The sequence below is a fragment of the Trachinotus anak genome, unplaced genomic scaffold (genome assembly GCF_046630095.1).
Source record: "Trachinotus anak isolate AG129_WGS33_773 ecotype Australia unplaced genomic scaffold, CSIRO_AGI_Tana_v1 ptg000006l, whole genome shotgun sequence".
In the NCBI taxonomy this organism is placed as follows: domain Eukaryota; kingdom Metazoa; phylum Chordata; class Actinopteri; order Carangiformes; family Carangidae; genus Trachinotus; species Trachinotus anak.
The window spans coordinates 1,160,812-1,185,000 of NW_027273857.1; the positions used below are offsets into that span (position 1 = coordinate 1,160,812).

At 46.4% G+C, this 24,189-nt stretch overlaps 1 protein-coding gene across 3 annotated transcripts in view; it reads left to right on the forward strand.

The window, feature by feature from the left end:
- Positions 1-24,189, forward strand: part of agap1 (ArfGAP with GTPase domain, ankyrin repeat and PH domain 1) — a 116,614-nt gene that overhangs the window by 35,341 nt on the left and 57,084 nt on the right. For all 3 annotated transcript variants that reach the window (XM_071479654.1, XM_071479653.1, XM_071479652.1), the window contains exons 2-4: positions 17,391-17,449; positions 17,720-17,807; positions 23,213-23,298. In XM_071479654.1, the coding sequence (XP_071335755.1) occupies positions 17,391-17,449; positions 17,720-17,807; positions 23,213-23,298 (233 nt within the window). The remainder of the gene's footprint in view (positions 1-17,390; positions 17,450-17,719; positions 17,808-23,212; positions 23,299-24,189) is intronic.

Here is a 24,189-nt window from a genome sequence, read left to right on the forward strand (position 1 = left end):
TCTCTTTCTATATCCCCCCTTTCCTTCCTACTTTCCTTGCTTTCATCTCATCTCCTTCTCTCCTTCTTGTCTTTTTTCTTCTTCCTCTCTACCTTCCTTTATTCATGCCACTGTCATCTCCAATCTTCTCCCTCTTCCATTCTTCCCTCTTTATTTTCCTTTCCATCTCTCCTTCTCTGCCTCCTTGCTGTCCTCATTCCTCCACCCCTCCTTTCCTTTTAGCCCACATACTGTATAGTGAAGTGTTGAAGCAGCCAAAGATCTACTGGAGACACATGATGATTTTTGGTCGAGGGGTCGTGGAGGTGAGGAACTGAGGATTGTGGGATATCAAAACTAGGCCAAGGACTGTCCTGGTTCTCCGAGTCTCTGGGACTTTGTCTTTATTTTGGTCTGTCCACCTTAACTGCTCCGTTCAGACTGGGTCATTACTGCAGGGAGTTTCAGGCCAGTGGAGGTGTGTGTGTGTGTGTGTGTGTGTGTGTGTGTGTGTGTGTGCGTGTGTGCGTGCGTGCGTGCGTGCGTGCGTGCGTGCGTGCGTGCGTGTGTTAAAATAACCAGACCGGAGTGTGAATGAGAACCGCAGCCTAAAAACAGCTGAGTGAATGAAAGCAGAAAACTTGAGCTCTTACACCAAACTCTGTGAAGAAATTGGCAGATTTAATGAACATGTTTGTCTTTGAAATGATTCACCAGAGTGTGTTTCACAGCGTGGTTCACTAATCTGAACTGAATTTGGTATTTTCTGAGGATTTTTCAGAGGACGGCAGTTTACTGTTGTTTATAAATGACATGAACCAACAGGAAGCGTTCAGGTGGTTGAGCTGTGTGACTTGGTGAACAGGTGAACCAGTGATGAAAACAATGGTTTGTTGCTGTGTGTTGTCAACGTTCTTCAGACTATGGATATAAATCACCCTCCTCCACATTTGTCTCTTCTCTAAATCTCTACCACTCCACTCGCTCTTTCTCTCCTCTCTTTGACGCTGACACAGTTTCAGACGCTCTTGGAGCTTATTAGCCGGCTGCTGTGTCGCTGTGGTGCCAGAGGTCGTTCTGGGGTCAAAGAGCATGTGTGGGAGGTCTGTATGTGTGCTCTCCATCTTCACCCTCCTCCTCCCACATCCACCACTCCTTTCCTCTCTCCTCCTCCTCCCCACTTCCTCTTCAGACCCAAATTGGACCTTGCGGCACGTCTGTGTGTGTGGTTTAGAGGGCTGTGCTCCCTTATTTGAACAAGCCATTGGAGGCAGTGAAGTAGCTCCACACACCCTTAAACTGCAGCAGCGTGTGTGTTTAGTCTTGTACTTTCTGCTTCACAGCCACCAGCCTTGCAGGAACTGTGTGTGACTGTGTGTGTGACTGTGTGTGTGTGTATGTGTGTGTAGTGTTTGTATAAGTCACATTGTAGGGACTTGACAGAAACCCACATAATTTAAATCATGAAATCTGAGGTTAAAGACTGAGGTTCACTGAACGTGATGTCCTGTGTGAGAGACGCCGTCCTTGACTGCTGTCCTCTGATAAGACTGTCTCATGGATCTCTAGCTGTGATGTTACGCAGAGACACATCTGATCATTGATTGATCTTTGAAGTCGTTCATCAAGTTCAACAGGCTGAGGATTTTCAGATTTTCTTCCACCAAGGAGCTGTTAATAACAGGGGTTCATGGACATGCAGCTATAATATCATGCTCCAAAGCTTGTGTGTCCTTGTTAATGTCCAGCCACTGTCTGAACGAACAACTTGATCACCAGAACTAGAGCTACCTGTCATGAACTGTGTGTGTGTGTGTGTGTGTGTGTGTGTGTGTGTGTGTGTGTGTGTGTGTGTGTTAGCTGTACTTCCTGTAATCCACCACTGGCCGAGCGACGCTGGTCAGCATCACGTCGTTCTGCCTCCCCGCTGCTTAAAGCTCTTACATAAGACTCAAATCTACCAGAGGGCAGGCGACAAGGACGCTCTCTGACGCAACACACACACACACACACACACACACACACACACACACACACACACACACACACACACACACACACACACACACACTGAACCCTTTGATACCCAGCATCCACCAGCACCAAAGCACCAGAGTGACTGAGTTTAGATTTAAAAATGTACACAGGATTTCCACAAGCAGGACAACCTGAACATATGATGTAAGCAGGCTGAAACACACACACACACACACACACAGCTCTGTAGTGAAGCTGTCCTCCTCCTCGTCATGTTTCCAAGCAGAAGCAGTGGTTTGAAGAACAAAGGGAGCTGTAATCAGAGAGGAAGCAGAGATGCTAATAAACCTGGAATTAACCTGAACGTCACAAACACCAGTTTACAACCACAACACTCAGTCACTCCCAAATACAGCAGCTTATTTTATAATATTTCTGTTTTATTATTATTCAATCTTCACCACCTCCAGCAGGATGAGCTCACACTGAACTGCTGCACAATTTGAATCCTGAACGCCCTGATTCAGGGTTAAATCAAAAATAAAATAACAGTTCTCCCCACAGTTGTGACACTGAACTCTGTGTCTCACAGTTTGAGTCTGGATCATCTCTGTGAACAAGGTCTCATCAGTCTGTTGGATGTTTCACCAGCACAGACATGAACCAAAACTCTGAGCCGGTCTGAGGGTCTGACGGTCAGACGGTCTTTGACGGAGCCGGGAGGTGGGAGGTGGGAGGAAGGAGGTGGATTAATGTGAACTGTCTGCCGCTGATACGATCTGCCAGTGACTTCTGTCCCTCAGCTGATCCGTTGACTTGTTGCTGTTGGTGGCTAAAAATAAGAAGCATGAAGATGAGTCAGTCTGTGAACGGACGTGTTACGAGGCAGACTTCAGCCTCATGAGTGTGTCGCTGATCAGTGATCACACTCTGCCACTGTCGTGTGACGTTAGCGTCCTGGCGCTCAGGCCGTCGTCGGACTCAAGGAGCAGTTCTGACAGACGTCGTCTTGGTTACAGACACTGTCTAATTCTGCTCCACGACTCCTGGACGGTCAGGAGATAAGCTCTGTGATCAAAAGGACTCCTAATCGCTCTGCACTGGGAAACCTGTGTGTGTGTGTGTGTGTGTGTGTGTGTGTGTGTGTGTGTGTGTGTGTGTGTGTGTGTGTGTGTGTGTTTGTTTGTGTGAGTTTAGTGTGTTTGGGAGTAGAAGATGAACCACTTAGTAGCTGGTGGTGTGACGGTGGTTTTATTTGATTTGGAATGAGGATGAGAGCTGTCGGCAAACCAGCCGTGTGTGTGTGTGTGTGTGTGTGTGGGGTTGTGGGGGATGGTTGTGTGACTGATTAAAGGGCTGATATTTGGGTCAGTCAGTGTGTCTGTATAAAGCTTGTCATAGTGTGTGTGTCAGTCTCTGTATCTGCAGGAATGTGTGTTTGTGTTGGCTGCTTATTGATATTTATCAAATATATTGATGGAACCTTATTGATATTGACAGTCTTGGTTAATATTAGATGTTTTATTGGCGATTTATGATCTTTAACATCATCACAACCCAGAACCTGACTTAATGTGTGTGTGTGATTGTTTTTTTTCACAGTGGTGTGGTCCGTCAGTTCCCACAAACAGCTGTAAAAAAAAGTTAGATTTGTCTGAACTCAGACGATAATCGGTCGTTCTTGTCTAGAACTAATGTGACTCGTGATGGAAAATCCTCTCTGGTTGGTTCTAAGGCTAAATTTCATCAACTAACCAGGCAGCGATATGAGAAAGGATTTAACTTTGATTTAATATATAAAGTTGATGTTGCAGGTCGTCTGTTCGCTCAGCTACATGAAGGATTTACCGTTAGTGACTGTTGGTTTGTGGCTCAGAGACGTGAAAAGGTTCATGAACTTGTGGTCAAACTAACACCAGATAAAAAGAGTTGGTTGGACAGTTTGTGTTTTGCATAATCTCCCTGCAGCCTCACAGAGTCAGGTCAGAGGAGCCTGAACATGAGTCTGAACATTAACAGGTGATGTCCCAACAGCTGGTGGCTGCAGACACAGCGACATCTGATTTAAATCTGATGTAGTTGCTCCTGAGTTATTAAAGAATCAAAATCAATCTAGTTTCATCGGTTAAACTTGGCTTTGTGAACCCTGCAGACTTCCTGCTCGCTGACATCCTCCCTCTTCCTCTGTGTGTCCACTTAATATTCTCTTTCCCACGCCCGAACACAGCCTCTTTCTCTCACACCTGCTGCCGTCTTATCACTGAGGGCCGTGTCAGTCCGCCGCCTCGCCGCCTCTCTGTGCCAGCAGCTCCACTATCTCAGCTCTCCGGCGCGGCGGAGGCGTCCTCTTTGACCACCGTCCCTTCACCTCCCGTGGCCTCAGCCTCAGGAACAGCTGGGCCGCCTGCGAGCGCTCCACACAAGGCCCGCCGTTGTCCGTGAGACGGGAAACCGAAGCTCAGCAGTTTGACATGTAGCCAGGATTAGCTGGATGTTACTGGGCTGATGGGAACGTTGTCGGAGAGATGATGTGCCGAGCTCGGGCCAACGCTCCAGTTACAGTATTGTTCCCTCAGACCCACTAATGACACACTCGCACACATCCTGTCTCTACGGTAACAGACAGTGACAGATCTGAGGTCAGCAGAGGAGCTGGGCTGTAAGTGTAGATGATAATGATGATGTTGGAGGACAGGCTGCTCATACATCAGCATATTTCCTTTTTACATTCACTCTGTTTACTGAAGCACATTCCTTTGTTCTCAGTGGATCAGTGTCTCTTCTACACGATCAATATCTAAAACTGTTATTTTCATCATCCATTCATCTGCTGCTTTTTTTATTCTATTAATTGATTATTCATTTTGTCTGTATTCGTCCTGTTTTGTCCAGCGAAGATCTTTACTCTGGATGGAAAATAAATCACAGAAAGTACTTAGAATATTTATAATAAGAACTGATTGGTCACAATGAACTGGACTGACCTGCAGCAGATGGTTTCAGAGGTTTCATTCATGATGTTTTCTGTCTCTTTATATCGAAGTAGATAAAAAGACGTCGTAGTCAGTTGTATGTAGTCATGAAGTCATGTCGTCATCTGAACTGTGAGCAGTAGATTCTTCATATTTAGAATATTAAGACTGAATCGTCTCCGTTTGTGCTCTGACTGCAGCTGTAAATGTGGATTATTGTGTTCACAGCAAACAGCAGCAGAGATTTTAGGTGGTTCATACTTTCTGTTTTCCTGCTGCATGGTTAAAAACATGCGAGACCGACACGGCTTCAAGCTGTGTTTGTACATTTTCGACGTTTTTTCAGTGTCAGCAGAAGAAGACAGAGAGCTCATGAGCTTTTTATTAGAACCAGACCTGTCGACCCACAGTTGGACTCAGTCTCTGCTGGAGCTTCGTCCTTTGACTGATGGAGTCTGGGTGTTGTAGCAGGGTCACTGCAGGTGGTGTGTTGACCTCTCGGAGGCCTCCTGCTGTAATTACTCCTCCTGGCAGAGCTGCCCTCTGTGTGTATGTGTCTTTATTCAGCTTCACAATGACTGTGACATGAATACTAAGCAGCTACTCCGACCAGACGCACATCGGTCTCTGGGGTCAGAGGTCAACTCCGTGTCACCTCTGTTACTTTCAGGAAGTGAATGGAAGTGTGATCCTTAAAAACGCAGCAGCCACTGCTGAGCTGCAGCTGCTTTTAGCTGCTGGGTTGTTCGTTGTACCAGAGAGCTCAGAAACACAGTCATGAAAACATGAAAGATGTTTTCATTAGAGAAGTAAGGAGCCTGGAAACAGATAGTTTACAGTTTAATGAGACTCTTCACTTTACTGTCCACATCAGTTAGTCCACACGTCTGACATGATCATGTGACCATCAGACACACGGGCCATGTTTCCTCTGAATCATTAAACCTGACGGATCCAAGCCTCTGTTCTGTTTACGATCTGATCAGCTCCGGCCAATCACAACACAGCCTCTTTGTCTCGCCTCGTACATGGTTGGTCGCCTGCCATCCTCTTCCTGCCCCGACTTCCTCAGGCAGCTTTAATCAGATTGTGTGTGTGTGTGTGTGTGTGTGTGTGTGTGTGTTTGTGTGTGTGTGGTGTGAACACACATGTGGAGGAAATACTCGTAATACCAGGAGATCTGTTTTTTAATAAAAACCCACAGTCATCAATCAGAGGTATGAGGAGCTGTTTATGACTCCTCTTTTCCTTTTATCTCTCCTCTCCTCTCCTCTCCTCTCCTCTCCTCTCCTCTCCTCTCTCCTCTCTCCTCTCCTCCTCTCCTCTCCTCTCTTCTCCTCTCTCCTCTCCTCTCCTCTCTCCTCTCTCCTCTCCTCTCCTCCTCTCCTCTCCTCGTACCAACAGTCTGGTTATTATCAGCGCTGCAGCGGCTGCAGGCCTAATGAGCAACAGTCACAACACTGAATATTGCACTGAAATGAAAAATGCAGTTGCTGCAGCGTCTCTTATGAAACTGTCGTCTTTCCTCACAAACCAAGAAGAATGAACCTGTTTATTTTTCCCGCCAGAAGCTGCTGCAGTTTTCAGTAAATGACAGTTTCCCTCCGAACCACAGACGACGTTGTTGTGACCGTGGAGTGTGTCTTCACCCACACACTAGTTATTTTAAACACAACAGTCTGAGTCCTGTTTGTGCCATAAATCAGCAGCTGGTGTCTGTAAACATGACGAGCAACTGACTGAAAAGAAATGAAAACTTGTTCACAGATGAACTACAAACACCTCAGACAAGGTGTGAGTGTGAGTGTGTGTGTGTGTGTGTGTGTGTGTGTGTGTGTGTGTGTGTGTTCACCTAACACAGCTGTGTGTTAGGTAACTGTGCCGTTACCTGTCTGACAGGTTTAATTAACATTGACAAATGCAAATTGACAGAAGCACACACTCACTGTGACTACACACAGAAACACACACCTGACATATGTGCTGTGTACACACACTGTTCAGCTGTCAGCAGCAGGCCGATAAGAATGATGTCAAATTCAAAACAAGCTTTATTGTTCCATCCTCTCCAGACAAAGACATAAACAAACACACAGCTGCTAAATGAAGTGTTGTATCTCATCAGGATGTGAAGTCTCATGATGCTCTCAGGGCTTTTATTGAAACAAGACACAGTCAAACAAAGAACACGAGTACAGAAACATTTACACTAACTATCCAGTGAAATGGCAGCACAGAAGCTCCAGTACAGAATCTACAGTCTTGATCTAGGTGCTACTGTAAGACCTGTAACCTCAGGTAGCATCAGCTGTTTCAGGACTGAACGGTTCTTCTCTCATCTACTGAAGGAACCAGACAGAAAACACAGTTTAACTATTTTACAGAAGTCAGACACTAGTCAGGTGTAGAGTTTAGCTGATATTTTTGAATCGGATTACAGATTAAAGTCTGTTATCTCAGCTCAGTCTCAGGTGCTGCAGAGTGAGTCAGTTTAATCCTTTTAATTTGAAGTTGAAGATTTTAAAATACATGTTTATGTCTGTCCACCCTCGCTTCAGTGCTAACAGGCTTTTAAATGAGTGTAAATCTTTAATTTATCTGATGAAACGTGTGTCACCTTCACGTCAGTACGAGCTGGGGCCTAAAAGGACTGAAGAAGTCGTAGTTTATCTGAACAGCAGGTGGAGAAACGGGCGGAGAGACGAAGAGAAATATATTCATGGATGAAGTGTTGGATGGAGAGAGAGGGGGAGGAACACGGCGTGAAGGGCGAAGGCTGAGATAATATGTTGTCACGTGTGACTGATGAGGCAGTGCTGCTCTGATTTGTCACAGTCAGACGACGGGTTAACCCTCCACACACACACACACACCCTGCCCTGGGGGAACAGCTACGCTCCACCCATGATCCCACTGAGGGGGTGTGTGTGTGTGTGTGTGTGTGTGTGTGTGTGTGTGTGTGTGTGTGTGTGTGTGTGTGTGTGTGTGTGTGTGTGTTAAGACAATGGTGCCATTAGAGCTGTGAGTGTGTTTGTACCAGAGATCATCCATTCAAACCTGCATCACCCAGGGCTGTGTGTGTTTGCATTTGTATGTCTGTGTGTGTGTGTGTGTGTGTGTGTCAGGTGGGGTTCACCACATATTTTATCTCAAGTTATTTAGAGTAACAGGAGTTTAAACTTTACCCGATGGAGAGATAAGTGTTGGATTTGGACAACAGACCTTTGAGTCTGTGTTGTGTCTCTATTGTGCTTCACACTCTGTACAACAAACGACCTCTGACCTTTGGCTGGAAAAAACACATGAGGAAGAGCAGCCAAAGTATGTGCGCAGTAAACAGAAAGACATGAACTCTTCCTCTTCCTCACTGGATGAACTGATGTGCTCGTCTTTCTCTTCACTTCCTGTTTTAAAAATGGAGATTAGAGTCATTTTCTTCTCTGGGCTTGGCACAGTGAAACAGACAGATACTACAGACAGGAGTAACAGAGCATAAAGATCGAAACAGAAATAAATATACACACAACCAACAGAACCTATGACTCGTGCAGTCGTATTACCTGGTTATACTCAGTCAGCAGGTGTGTGATGTGCTCGACTGAATGAGGCTCGTATACTGAAAATGCAGAGTGTGGACTGGCGCTGATGTTCGCCTCCATGTTGTGTGTCTGAGCTCTGCAGCGATGAGAGTGTGTCAGCACTCTGTCCAGTAAACAAACCACAGGAGTTTTGTTTAGGAGCGTTGGTGGGCTCGTGGGCGCCGTGACGCCAAACAAACTGAGAGCAGGAATGTAGCAGAGTCAGATTTTCCACTGTGTTGTGGACTGAAGGTCAGAGAGGCTCATGGGTAAATCTGGTTGGAGGAGGTGAAGGTCAGCCTCTCACACCCAACCTGTCTGGGCTGGTTTGAACTACTTCACTCCATGCTCTGCTCTGCATCCACAGTTAAATCTTCCTCCACTCACACCGCTGCAGTGCCCGTCTCTTCTGCTCACTGACGGTTTGTTTTCAAAGGCCCGAACCTGTCACGCCAAGAGTACGTCTTGGAGGCACATTCCTGAGCTTCCACCGCAGCCATGTGGCGAAGGAGGCGTCTGCAGCTCCACGATTGTCACTGTGACATCATGTTATTATGAATGTGGACAAATGCCAGGGGACAGCTCCTGCAGGCAGGTCGTCAGGGCGGAGGTGACCCAGCAAGTCGACTGCTGCTGCAGCTGGAGACGGAGCTGTGAGGGTGAACCAGGGCAGTAACGGAGCCGCAGGGTCAGCTGACATTAGGATTATAAAATATTAATTTATAGCTGCTTTAACTGAAATAAACAAACCCAAAAATACAAAAACATGCATCTGTTTGATGAAACTGGATCGAAGGACACACACACTGGGTCAGAAACTGTGACGAAGCTGTCAGAGCTTCTCTGATATGTGTGTGTGTGTGTGTGTGTGTGTGTGTGTGTGTGTGTGTGTGTGTGTGTGTGTGTGTGTGTGTGTGACGCAGGTCTTCTTGTAAATCCATCAGGATTTTATCACAGAGGATCAGTAATCCACCACGTCAGCACTCATCTCTGTTCAGGATGAGGACGGTATTATCACTGTAATACCAGCAGCAGCAGGAGGAGGAGACGGGAGGAGACGGGAGGAGACAGGAGGAGACAGGAGGGAGGAGGTGTCGTTACTCTGATGAATGAATGAATGATGACGTGAATTCACCTGCAGTTTCATTTTTATTATGAAGGCAGTTGGTGTTGTTTCCTTTCCTGACATTATTTTCTATCTTTGAGAGATCTTTGTGATCTTGTGCCCCTGTGGTCCAGGATGTAGACCAGGACGTAGACTAAGACGTAGACCAGGTCGCCAGTGAAGTGTAGAGTTGGTGGTTTGATGCTTCTGTCCCTCTGTTGAAGTGTCCATGAGCAAGACACTGAACTCGATCTCATTGTGGGTCAAAACTGTCACCGATGACAAAGACCTTTGAGGATCTTGTTAATTGTTTTTAGTGGTTTTTGTCCTTGAACCCGTCAGAACCTGAGCGCAGCTGCTTGTAGTCCAGGGAGCTGGAGGACCGCCTCACTGTGTGCACGAGTCAGAAGCTCCACACAAACACAACGAGTGAACACAGGTGTCGAGGATGAGGAGCAGATGAAGGGTCCTCAGTGTTCAGGCCCTCAGGTGTGTCTGACTGTTGTTACTGTACAGAGGTGTCACCTGTTCATCAGGTGAAGACTCACCGTGTCACTCTGGGATTCCTCTCATGGTTGTGTCGAGGTTTGGATTCCCAGCATGCCTCAGGACACACGGCAGCGTTCAGGCGAGACAGGTGAGTGGCTGCTGACGTCATGAGGTCAGTATGATAGCTGCTGCCTGCTCTGTGTTGTTGATGATTCTGGAGTCAGGCAGTGGATGAAGCCTCTGCTAAATAAACAGCATGAAACACAGCGACCTGCTGACTCACCTCTGTTTGTTGAGGTTTTCAGAGGAGCTGCAGCTAATGATTATTTTAGTTTTTAAAAAGTTGAATATTTAGTCTGAACCTGGACTGTTGTGTTTCCTGGTGTCGACCTGAGTCTCTTTACCCGACTGAATGATTTCAGCTGTAACCTGAAGGTCTGTTCTGGGGTTTATGTCCCTTCAGACTGGTGCTGTTCTCACAGCAGCTCCACCCTCTGAGCTCCACTGTGAAGGGTGCGAGCTACAGAACACGAGGACGTGACTGATGAAGGCAGGTTGGTGAGTGAGCTCTGCAGCCTGCAGGCGACATGCCTCACACAGCAGCTCTTTGTTCCCCTCACGGATCAGCAGGCGTGACTTTACTAAACAAACTCATCTGCACCGTCAGACGTGTTTCATCTGCAGACAGGAGATGGAGCTTGAAGAGTTCCTCCTCGGTCTCGCAGCTGCTGCTCTCTGGTGTTGTCAGGCACAGTTTTGGTGCCAGCCTCACGTTCGGGCACCGGTCCAGGGCGGAGAGGTCGATCGGGGCCAAAACCCCCGCAGGGTGTCGGTGTGTGTTTGCCATAATTACCAGCAGCTACCGGCCAACTGAGGCCAGGTTTGGCTGCGGCTGCTAACCAGCCTCAGTGGGCAGAAGGCAGCCAGCAGTCGTCTGGAGGTCGAGCCTGACTCAAAGACTGAGTGCTGGCAGCAACAATGGAGGTTTATTTTACACACAGCTGCTGCTGCTGCTTCCTGTAATACACACTCCTGACACCGTGATGAACTCTTCCCCAACTCACATGGTCACTGTCTTCAGGTATTTAAAGAACCACCTCTCTGTGGGTCGTTACTCACAACTGATGGGCTGGTGTTTTGCTTTTGTGCTCTCGTCATCTTGAACATGAAACGTCTTGATGTGTGTGAAAACTACGGCAAGAAAGAGGGGACAAAAATAAATTCAAGCTTCGACTCCATGAAGCGGCGACTGTTGGTCTGATCACGGTTATAGACGCTGACCTCTGACCTTTTACAGCTGATTGATCGACTCATTGTAAAGACGATGAGAGAAGTGATTGTAAACTGTAGAAGCAGCATTAAAAAACACAAACTCACTGAACTGGATGATATTTTTGTCCCAGTTGAATCTTCATCAGGTCAAACTGGTTAAAAATGGATGTCGTCCATCTAAATAATGAAAACTGGTTTGGATTCAGGCGTCATGTGATGTGAGTATAAAAACAATAAACTGGGTCAGGACGTCGGAGTAAACCTCAGGCCATGGTCAGTTCAGCTTGTGTTGAAGTGTGTCAACTGTGTTTCATTGCATCACAAGAAGAAGGAATCAGACTCAGTGTTTGAAGAAGAATTTCCCTGTTTTCTGAGGAGAGTGAGGTTAAAAGGTAGAAAATTCACCGACACATCCTCTACAGGACGAGGTCGATGTGATCGTCGTCATCGTTGGCGGCGGCACACGTCAGGGCTGCAGCCTGCACTGTGTGGCGGCGGCAGCGGCGGCGCATGTTGTAACACCACAAACCACACAGGAGGCGATTGTGTGAGGCGAGTTGGCCGCCAGCCATCTGTTCTTTATTGTCTGAGTGATACAGTTTCTCTCTCAGGCTTTTATCTCACACTTTCGCTCTTATTTTGAGGCTGCTGCCCCCCCAGTGACCCCTCCCTGTCTGACACCCGCTTCTTCATCTTTCACTCCACTTTTCTCTTTGATACAGTCTCCTCACCCCCCCCTCCCTCCGTCTCCTGGCCTGATTCCAGGTGTTTCTCAGTCGATGTGTTTTCATTTATTCACAGATCAGCAGCTGTTTTATCAACCTGGGTCGACCCTGTGTCTCCTAAAGCAGCACCGCCTCTTCTTTCATTTAGAAAGTTTACAGACGTTTAGAAATCTAATAAACCTAACAACACATCTCATGAAGGCTGAAACTGACACTCTCAGTCAGTCAGTTTAAGTCCACAAACACATGTGAACTCACTGCAGGTCAAACATTTCCTGACCTGAATCAGAAACTACACACTGACAACTGATTGTTCCTGTTTTATTTAAATTGAACCAGGTCCAAATCTGAATCTTAAAAACTACCAGAGCTGGCCAGAGGTTCAGTCCTGGAGTGTAACACGAACTCTTGACAAAACAGCTTTTCAAACACATCAGTTTGTGGGAAAATGTTTTCACTGTTTTCAACTGATGGAAAAATAATAATGAAAATAATTATTTGTTACAGCCCCTGTTGCATTGCTGTGTTTTCTCATGTAAAACAAAGACGGAGCTGGATTCCAGTGTAAATAAAGTTTTTTTTAATCTAACGGGCAGGAAAGCAAAGCTTTTAATAACTCAGGTTTGTTGCTCCCAGAGATTTGGCTGTTTGGTTGACTGCAGCCAGCGACACCTCCAGAGGGATTAACTTCAGCTCAGTTACACTGGAACTGTCTGCCTGTCCATCTTCACACGGACCACTGCCTTTTTATTAGTATCTCATATATAAACACTCAGCCCTGAGGCCGAGTTTCAGTCATACCTGCTCTGTTCCAGGTGACTCAGCCACATCAGGTCCAGCTGAGGCTCCCAGTGTTTTGACAGGACTTTAAACAAGTCTGGTGTCAGTTTATCCCCCCGCAGCCTTCAGGTCTTCAGCTCTGAAACATGGGGCACGTAAACATTTAGATCCTAACGTCTGTGCTGCTCTGCTGTGGTGAGATAACCTGCAGCACAGTTTCTTGTTTGTGTTTTCATCCTTAATCACATGAGGGACGCATCAAAATCTGATTGGCTGACATGTTAATGGTGTACCTGCTGAAATAGCTGAGGTAACTGTCTTTAACCAGCTTTAAACGTCTCCTCTGCTCCTTCCCTCTGTCCATTATATAAAGACGTACAATTTATATATAATTTATATTTATACTGTATTCACTGTGTAAATTCAGCGTCTTGGCTTCATCCTTATCTCTGACGTCCATCATGAGTCACCGTCTATAAATCCACTCAGAAATGATGATAAACGATAAAGAATAAAAATCTCTCTGCAACACCAAAATTCATTCTTATACATATTAGTCCTGTGTTAAAACCTGTGCACAGAAACTCTACATGTTTAAATGAGTCTGAACTTTTACAGGTTTGACGTAGAGGAACCAGGGAGATATAAAATCAGAGAGGAAATGAATCTCAGAACAATCCTGGATTTCATTTGCATCCTTTGATCTTCATCTCGTTTCATCCTTCACTTCCTTTTCCCCCCTCCTGTTTTTTTCCTCTTCCTCTAAATATAGACGTGTGTATTTTCTTCTTTGACGTGTCAGTGCTGCATGTGCATGATGAGTGAGATGTGCTGCTTTGTTTCGTCTTGTTGCTGAAAACGGTTTCAAATTGAACTTGAACGTCTCCAGTTCAGACCTTGTGAGAGCAGGTTGTGGGTCACAGGGACCCGTCCTTATTATCCTGTTTTTTCCTGTTGTGTCTCGGTCGTTGTGTCTCAGTCTTTCAGCTGCTTCCACATGAACACACCCTCTTTGTGTGGCCCTCGACACACACACGTGTTTCACAGTTTCAGGCTGTGTCTTCTTGTGTTGATTTTTTTAGGGTAAAGCTCATGGTTTAGCTTCCAGCCTCCTAAATAAAAAAATCTAATGTTTTTGGGTGTTAAACTGTCGGTTGAACAAAACGAGACTTGAAGGCGACACGTTTGTCTGTGTGAAGTTGTGTTATTCAAGGTTTAAAGACACTGAGTCCAGCAGCAGCTGAGGTCGGTGACCTGCTGGTGTTTCACCGTCAGGGAAGAGAAGAACATGTTCTCCAGTTCTCTGAGGGAGAACCCTCCAGAAATAGAAACAAAACGAGTGAAATGAAAGAGAATTAATGATGGAGATTATTCTGGAGAGCGCCAGGAGTCCTGACGCTTCTCTTTGAAGACCTCCTCCTCTTCCTCTTCTTCCTCTGCCATGGTTTAGTCTTTCTTCTCTGTCCTCCCTCGTTTCTGCAGCTCTGTTGGCACAGAGGGATGAAGTGATGGAGGGATGGATGGAGGAGTGTTTTCAGTCCCATGACGCTCGCTCTCATTTCCACGTTTTTCCTCCCTGAGCGATGACGAAGTGGAAAAGCTCCACATCCTTTTCTCCTCGTCTTCGTCCATCTGTTTCTCTGCATCTACTTCCTCCCTGACCTCGTTCTTTTCTAAATTTCTCTGTTCTTATTTATCTCTCCATCTTTCTCTTTCTTCCTCTCTTTCACTGTCGGTCGGTCGTGTTTCAAGTTCAAGTAGTAAAGCAGCTCGTTGTTGAACAAATCCCTGAAATAGTTTGTGAAGTGCTGATAAATCATGTTGGTGTTAAAGTGTTTGTGAGTTGATGGAGTGATTAGGTTCAGCTGTGCTGCCCTCATGTTTTATTTTTACCCAGAAGCCCCTTTCCCTCCTCTCTGACTCGACACAGTTTTGTGTAGTCAGCATTTGTATTTCTCTGTGGCCTGTCTGGTTTTCAGACGACAGCTACAGAGAATTGTCACTGAGGTGAGAACACAGTTCTCCAGCGTTTGTCCAGTGTTTACCTGAGAACACCTGCAGGTGGAGGGTGAGAGATCCCAGGACAGAGTCTCAGCAGAGAGTCTGGTGAACTGCTCCTTTAACACCAACCTCACGCCCCAGTTAGACCATCTTACCTTGACCACCAGCTGATGATGCTCCCTGCATGGTGGGTCCTACTGGGAACCAGCATGGGAGGAACTGGAGGGCCCCCGAAAACAGGAAGCAGCTGGATCAACATCCTGCCTGGCAGAGAGGGAGGGGCCGCCCCCCCGACACAGGCCGCCGTTTGTGAAACCCTCAACAATATCCCCCTCTGTGCGGCCGCCGGCCAATAGGGAGGCTTCCCTCTGGATTCTTTCCAGACAGATACCATCCACACACACACACAGTTCATAGTAGAAGAGGCCAGAAACAAACATACTGTGTATCATAGCAACAGGAACAGCTGGAGGAAAACATCTGTTTGCAGGACAGATGTTTAATATGTGTATCATAGAAAAACAAATGACTTTAGCACCAGCAGGATTCAAACTGAACCAGGTTCTCCGTCCGGATGAAATGATCAGCTGATTCATCGATCAGTCGACCAATAGGAAGCTGATCAGTGATTTACCATCAGTTTGTATTTGTTTTGTTTCGTGTGGTTTCTCAGAAACATGAATCCAGTCCTGAATCCGTCTCTGTGATTATTTTAAACCAGTTCTGCTCAGATTTGGCCTGAAGAGGTGAAAACATCACAGTCACGGTGTCCTCCACAGTCTGAAACCACAAACTCCATCTATCTGTCTCTGATCCACACGTCACGCTGCCTCAGGGCTTTTAGCACTTTGTGTGTCCTCTCTCTCTCTGGTGGAGAGACACTGAGTCTTCAGGCTGACACAGATTTCTGCTGATGAATTAGTAAGAAGGGTCTGGGGGCTCGAAGTGGGTCTGGCCCACTGGCCTAGTTAGCACAGAGGCCGAGGTGTCGCAGAGACCAGCAGGGTTAATGTGTGTGTGTGTAAAGGCTGAACAATATCAACTGACTGTTGTTAGGAGGTTATTACTGGTCCTTCAGGAGGCTGGGGGGGGGGCACTGAGGAGGCTCAGGTCCTGGTTGTCATGTAGGAGGTTTTAGTTGCTAACTGAGCTTTTCCAAAACACTCATATGTTTGTTAGTTGTGTTTTTGTCATGTGATCTCGGTGGATCCATGTGGATCAAGCAGCAGTGTCTGAGTGAAGATGGAAAACTTTGTGCAGAGTTGTGTTTGTTGTGTAACTGAGCGCTGTTGCCTTGTTTCGAAGCAGAAACTCTTGCACCTGTTGTGTCTTGTGTAAAATCTGGCAGCGTGTTGCTGCATGTTAACTCTCCAGAGAAACGCTCGTTTTACCACATGATCTCCCTTAATCGACACGTCGCTGCGCCTCACGGCTTCCTCTGCCTCGGTGCTGCAGCAGAAGGCAGCTGGAGACTCTGGTTCCTGATGCAGAGCTACGTGATGCTGTCAGTGGAGTCTGTGCTGCAGATGAGTGAACATCCACGGAGAGAGCTCGACCTCAGGAGCCGAACTGCTCCAGAGCTCAACAATAAAGAGAAAACTGTTGTGTTACATGTGTGTGTTGTAGCTCGTTGGGATGTTGTGTGTGTCTGGACAGAGGGATGAGACCTCCCTGATAACACTGACACTATCACTCTTCAATAACACTCACTCTGATAGTTGAATCTGAACAACAGCACAGTAACAGCACGTGTGTGTGTGTGTGTGTGTGTGTGGGAGGAAGATCAATTCATCTCCACCCCCCCCCTCATTTCCCATGACCTCTCAGCCCCACTGCCTCTGCTCTGGATCTCAACACACGCACTCTCTTGCAGCAGAGGTCACCAGCCTCTCTTCAGTCTTTCATTTACAAAGTTACTGAGGCAGTTTTTCCTCAGAAGACACACAAACAGAATGAATCTGAAGTCCTTCATCCCTGCAGCATCACTGAATCCTTCGTTGGGAGGATTCAGCAACATCTGGAATTGTTCCTGCTGAGATCTTGAATCCTTCGTTTTAAGATAAAAACAAACTGAAGTTTTCTTTAACGTGTCTCAGTTTATTGCTGCAGATGATGGTAAAAGTTAAAATCTGTTGACCCTGGTTGTAAATGAAATAATCCTGCTCTTTGTGCGTCTGTTGTCGGTCTCTTCTGCTGTGTCTGGATGTGTCCTATTATCTTGTTCAGTCTGCTGTGACCCCCAGTCTGCTGTCAGTCATCTGTCAGCTCTAATCAGACTCTTCCTCCTCCTCTTCCTCGCCTCTCCCGCTCCATGTGACACCACTGAGTAGGAACAGATTGGCTCCCTTGTTACCGCAGCTCCTTCACATACAAACTGGGGTTGTGTTGTTGACGTGTGCAGGTTGGATACACAACACACTCCACGTTCACGCGGTGACCTCCGCTGCACCTGAAGGCACCACCTGTTCATTACAGCTGACTGACAGGTCTGTTTTCTCTCTGTCTCTTACAGATGCGTTTGTGAACAGTCAGGAGTGGACGCTCAGTCGAATGGTACCAGAACTGAAAGTGGTGAGTTCAAAGACCTGTGATAAAAGGATGTTGTGGTCTGTTTGAATCCAGTACTGATGTGTCATTAGTACATTTAAAGAGTCGCCGTTGGCTGTGATCTTCCCTCCTCATCATCAAAATGCTTCATCTGTTTTCTCTGAAAAAAAACCAAACATCCATAAATTCAGGTGGGATCAGTGTGGACGCAGGAAGGAGACAGCATACAGCAAACACACATAACATACAGCATGATGTCAGCGCTATGTTGAATGTTCTCTGTCTCCCCTGCAGGGCATTGTGGGTAACCTGGCCAGTGGTAAGTCGGCGCTGGTCCACAGGTACCTGACAGGAACGTACGTCCAGGAGGAGTCACCTGAAGGTAGGAACACTCCTCTGTCCCTGTCTTCATCAGGCCTGGATCTGTTTATTCATTCAGTCCTCGAACCCAGAAAAAAAACCTGAAACATCCACACTCCCAGATCCCCCCCCCCGCCCCCTCCTCTCTCAAGATTAGACTCATGAAATAAAAAAAAGAGAAAAGTAGATTAAATCACTGTCACAAATCATAAAGTGCGGCTGGATTAAAACCTCGGCTGGTAAAATAAGACGTTAACAAGCTCCATCTCCTGCACGCAACCGCTCAGAGCTTGTCCCCCTCCTCTCCTCCTCTCCTCCGTCTACTCCTCTCCTCCCCTTCTCCTCTCCTCCTCTCCTCCCCTCCTCCTCTCCTCCTCTCAGACTGTACTCTCCTCCCTCGCTCCTCAGATTGGGGAACAGTCAGACTTCTCTCCTTCCTCGCTCCTCAGATCGGGGAACAGTCAGACTGTTCTCTCCTCCCTCGCTCCCTCAGATCGGGGAACAGTCAGACTTCTCTCCTCCCTCGCTCCTCAGATCGGGGAACAGTCAGACTTCTCTCCTCCCTCGCTCCTCAGATCGGGGAACAGTCAGACTTCTCTCCTTCCTCGCTCCTCAGATCGGGGAACAGTCAGACTGTTCTCTCCTCCCTCGCCCCTCAGATCGGGGAACAGTCAGACTGTTCTCTCCTCCCTCGCTCCCTCAGATTGGGGAACAGGAGCTTCAGTGAGGAGAAGTGGTGACACGAGGTTTAATAAATAAGTGAAAATGCTTCCAGGACCATCTCTGTCTGCACAGTAAAGAGCTGCATACGCCCTGCAGTGATGGCCATATTCTTCATCCAATATTAAAGCCCCCCCACATATTGTACAGTACAGTAGCCCCCCCCCGGTCCTCAGGCAAAGACCCACTTCTACTAAAGCCCATGTTCCTTTAATATTTCACCACTTGAGCCTTTTCCTCTCTGAAGGCTGGAGATCAGGTTCAGAGAAACAACTCCACACTTTTCAGAAGGGATTAGAGCTCAGAGTAGAAGCTGGTTCTACTTGGGGGGGGTTGGTTTATTTTCACTTCCAAAGATTGAGGCAAGATATTAAAGCCGGTTTCCACCCAGTGAAGCTGAATAACTCCAGATCTCTGCTCTTAAGTCAAAAGCAGGCTTACCCACCACCATGTTTCCTGAGCCCTGAGGAGACCTGAACTCACCGCTGGGACGGAGGCTCATGAACCCTTCTTGACCTCTTTGTATGTTTAAAGCCTTGAAAACCATCAAACGTGGTTTATTTAGGAAGAAAACTTTGCTGCTTTTGTCATGTGGGGACCCACCCGGTTCCGGCCCACAAACCAATTTTAGCTGCTGGTCCCTGGGCAGAGAAACTAGGCCCTCCATGTTTTGAAGCAGGGGAGGAAGGAGTGCTCTTACAGTTGTAAATCAGCCAAAAGAAAAGTTAGTTTTTATGACTTTGCTGTTGAAGGAGCTGATCAAAGATGATCTGACTGAAAGGGTTGTATAAATAGTGTGAGAAGTGGCTGCTGGGAGGAAATCCTCACAGTTAGTGGAGAGAGGGAATCCCCAGAGCAGATCCTCTCTGAGGTGTGTGGACTAGAAAAATAAGAAAATCTGCTTCAGCAGTGACGTCCTCTTCTTAAAATGCCCTCTGTGGCTCTGCAGCTCCGGCCCCCTCTGTCAGGCTGCTAAATGCCCAACGGTCTGTTTCCACCGCTTGGACATAATTACACCACAGCTCTGCCAAAAGCAACACGACACGGCTTTTCAAGCAGCCCCGCATACCGTATCCGAGCCAGCCCCAAACAACAGCTCCACTACATCTTTGATCTAATGAGTTGGCACTGCCACCCGCCGAGGAAGCGGCGATTCCACTCCAATTAAATAAAAAGAGCTCTTTGAAATCGTTGCATAACCGCGGAGAAATAAAAGGAGCTTCGGGGGAAGAAAAGAGCGGGAAGCTGATGTGTTGTTCTGAAATTCCTCGGGTCTAAAAATAAGCAGCAGCCTGGATTCCCATGGTGACTGATTGGGAGCAGAGTTGGTGGCTTTCGAGTGGCACCGCGACCACAGCGCCACAAAAACCAGAGCTATTCTCATCCTGCAGCCTGGAGCCTGGTGCAGATGATGCTAATGAGCCTCGTGTCAGCGTCAGACACTTTAACCTGTCACCAAATCTGCAGCTGGACCAGCTCTCTGCATTTAGTTTCCTCTGTCTTTGGTTTTTCTCCAAACTCATTAGGCTGCATTCAGGGACACTCAGACTTATGAGTTCTCATGTTTTATGGCTAAAACAAAAGAAGAAAACAATAAGCAGATGGAGATGGACTGAAAAGGAAAAATGCCTCTGGTGATTGCTTCAGTTAAAATGCTGCTGGTTCAAACTGAGGCTGCAGCTAACGATTATTTTTATTATTGATGAACTTACAGATTGTTTTCATGATTAATTGATGAGTTTGGCCGATTGAACGCTCATCACAAGTTCCCAAAGCCCAGTGTGTTGATATCAGATGTCCTCAGTCAGCCAATGAATCAATGAGTCGATCGACAGAAAACAATAAAAAGAAAGATAAAGTTGACTGGATGTTGATGGATCAGGTTTCTCCAGCTTTTCTCACATATTGATTGATTGATTGATTGATTGATTGATTTTTATGGTACAGCTGAAATGAACTGAAGCCAGTGAAGAAACACGAAACTCTCCTGACTCTTCATTGTCTCACACACACACACACACACACACACACACACACACACACACAGACACACACACACACTCTAACCTCAGAGAGTGAAGCACATGGTCTCCATTAAACAGACAGGGGGTGTGGTTGGGAAATCACCCGCAGCGGCCGCCGCTTCAGAGTCTCTGAGGCTGAGGCTCTGTTGTTCCCTGAGAGACGGACTGACAGTCGCTCTTTTATCTGACTCATGGACAAAGACACATGTTTCACATGTTCAGACGGACGTCCTCAGACACTGTTCACAGACAGTAAGATGAGAGTCTAACAGTGATTGGATTCTCCTGTTTCTGAGGAGGAGGAAGATTCAGTCAAGTTCAGCCAAGCTGATGAGAAGCTGGAGGTTTGGCCTGTGTGACTGAATGATTTAAAGAAACAGGTTCAGTCTGATGGTTTAAATCTCTTTAGCGCTCTGACCTCCAGACGACCTGCTAATAAAACTCTGTACACACTTGTTTCTCTTGCTTCTGTTTATTCTGCCTTATGTTCTCTCTTCTTCCTCTTGCAGGCCTGTTCACTCTGTTTCTCGCTCTTTCTTCTGATGAATCCTCGGTTCTTTTATCTCTGACTCCTGTTTGTCTTAATAAACTCTGGCTCTGGGTTTGACTGTGCTCACATTAACTGTGGCTGCATCTTTGATGTTGTTTGCTTTGTGTTTCTTCTCCTCCTTCTTTCTGGGCTGCTCTTGATAAACTAGCTGACGTGGATGCAGGTAACTATCCTCTCTCTCTTCCTCCTCGCTCTGTTCATCCCTCCATCCATCGATCGTCTGACTGTGGCAGCAGCGTGTTGAGAGCAGCTCGGGTTCAGCGTCGCGTCTCCTCACATGATGAATCTGCTGTGTATTCCAGCTCTTTAATGACTGTGAGGAATCACAGACTTTATGTCACAGATCCATCATTTCCACAAAGCTTCCTGCAAAGCGATTTAATTTGTGCAGCTCAATTACACATGTAGAGCCGTGAAATGTCTCCACAGGAAACAGTTGAACCTACAGTATCTGGAAAATGAACCAAACTTCAGAATCACAAATTATTGTTGTGATTATTGTCATCTTACAGATCTGTGAAATAAAGTCTGATCAGCTGTTTCTCTGTTTAATTATAATCAATTAAACTGATGCATTTACAAACTGATTCATTAAAAAACTCCAAAGCTCAGTTGGACGATTGAAACCTCCTGAGGATCCTGATGAACCTGAACCTGAACCTGAAGCTGAGCTCGATCAGCTGCTGTGACTCAGCCTTTAGCTCCGTCCTTCATCTCCTACTTTATTTTTAAACTGACCTTCGTCTTCATCCTCTTGTTGCAGCTGTGTGTACGTTACACAACACACTGTACGTTACACAACACAACACACTGTACGTTACACTACACACTGTACCTTACGTTACACATCTGCTGCACAGATGAACACAAAGGTGTAAACAGACCAACACAGATTCATCTTTTATCCTGATGATTTTAGAACCTGATTATTTTCTGTAACTTTAACACGCTGATGATGAAACTGTTACACTTCAGTTTAAAGCCTTTAGTTCTGATAATGCAGGACTTCTACTTGTTAGTCAACACAGCTGTGTGTGTGTGTGTATGTGTGTGTCTGTCCTCACCACCATATAAACATCCACTCTGTCATTACCCTCCCTGAGTGGTGGAGGCCGTTGCCGTAGCGATGATCTCCTCGTGCTCTGCTGCCGCTCTGTCCGCTCGCTCACACCCGTCCACAGCGTTTACAGATCAGCTGATCCTGAAATAACGTCTGGACTCCATTTTTAGTTTGAGAGACTTCCTGTAAATCCTCAGGACGAGACGTTTGTTCCCACACTGAGACATCACTGTGGTGACGCTCCTCTTAAAGGAGCAGCTCTCTCTTCAGTCTCAGTCTGAGTTCAGTCTGAGTAGATGAAAGTAAATATGAATATATGACAATAGAATAGAAATGGTCACCAATCATTCTGTACTTTCACAACCTTTTTTTCTATAACTCATTTAATTAATAAGAGTTCTTTATGACAGAGATGCAGCTTCAGATAATAAACAAAACAAACTGAAGAGATCAATTTTATTTTTATTTTCACTCTTTTCAAGCGAGCGAACATTTGAGCACCGATCAACCCGACGTCCAACATGACACGGAGCCAGGAGCTCAGAGGTCAGGTCCAGAGCTTCCTGACAGTCGTGGTGGGAAAGAATCACATCTGACAGCTTGAGTAGAATCACAGTGGAGCCCCACACTGAGGGTTTCATTCAGTAACCTCTAACTCCCCCGCTGTGGGAGCACGCTCTGTTCAGGATGCACGGTCGACCACGACGTGAGATATATAAAAAAATTATCTGAAGAAACTGGAACAGGTCAAAGGTCACGTCAGGAGTCAAGTCTGAGGAAAAATTCAAAGAATGATTTGTGTGTGTGTGTGTGTGGATCTGCAGAGCCTCCCTCCTCACCCTCAGCTGCAGTGGCCCTGACGTTAACTCTGGTTCTCTCCACCACCTTCAATCATTTTATTCATTCCAATCATATCTCCACATATTCTCTGATCACTCTCCTCTCATGTAGCCTTCATCGTCTGTCACCAAATCGATCGATCGATCGATCAGATCAATCACTGATTCCCCCGTAGAACAGACCAACATGAGTCAGCTGTTGCTCTCTCTGATGGTTGTTGTCGCTCTCTGCAGGCGGCCGCTTCAAGAAGGAGATCGTGGTGGACGGTCAGAGTCACCTGCTGCTCATCAGAGATGAAGGAGGCCCCCCAGAGGCTCAGGTGAGTGTTGCACCTGAACCAACCCCCGCACCCCTCCGCTCAGGCTCCTCCTGGAGGAGCCCCTTACCCAGCATGCCTTGGAGGTCAGGTCCAGAACTCATTGATTTGTTTTTCTCAGCAGCAGCAGTAGTGAGAGCAGGGAGAATGCCAGTGTGTGTGACTGTGGTTACTGGTTACTGGTTAATAGTTACTGGTGACTGGTTACTGGTTAGTGGTTACCGTTACTGTTAGTGGTGACTGGTTACTGGTTAGTGGTTACTGTTACTGTTAGTGGTGACTGGTTACTGGTTAGTGGTTACTGTTACTGTTAGTGGTGACTGGTTACCACTAACAGTAACTGGTTACCGTCTGACCCCACAGGCTGGATGCTGTGGAGTAATTAAACCCAGGTGGTTTTAATGGTTGACTTAAAAATCAGATGAAAACCATTTAATAAAACTGTTAAAGTGACATTTCAGACAGAGTTTTTGTATTAAACTTTTTTTAAAGTTGCTGTTTCTTGTTGGCACAGAACAGTCAGTGTGAAACTGTGTTACCTCCACCCACAAACCAGATGATATATAAACCAGTTAATGAGTTAAATGCATGAAAATAACGGAACCTTATTGATATGTGTGAACCTTCTCTACCAGTGAACTGACAGACGTGAGTCCTGTGATAAAGGATGAAACTGGGTCAGCTCAGGGTTTTTGTCTATCCTGACCAAATGGATTCTGCTGTGAGTCTAGACAGGACACTGATGAATAATTCACTCGTCCTTTCAGAGCTTTATCTGCCTCCCTCCATCACTTTCAACATCTTCTTCCTTTAGAAGATGAGTCTGTTGTTAAACTACGTCTTTCCCATAGTCGACAAATTCAAACCAACACTGTTTGTTCGTCCTTTAACATT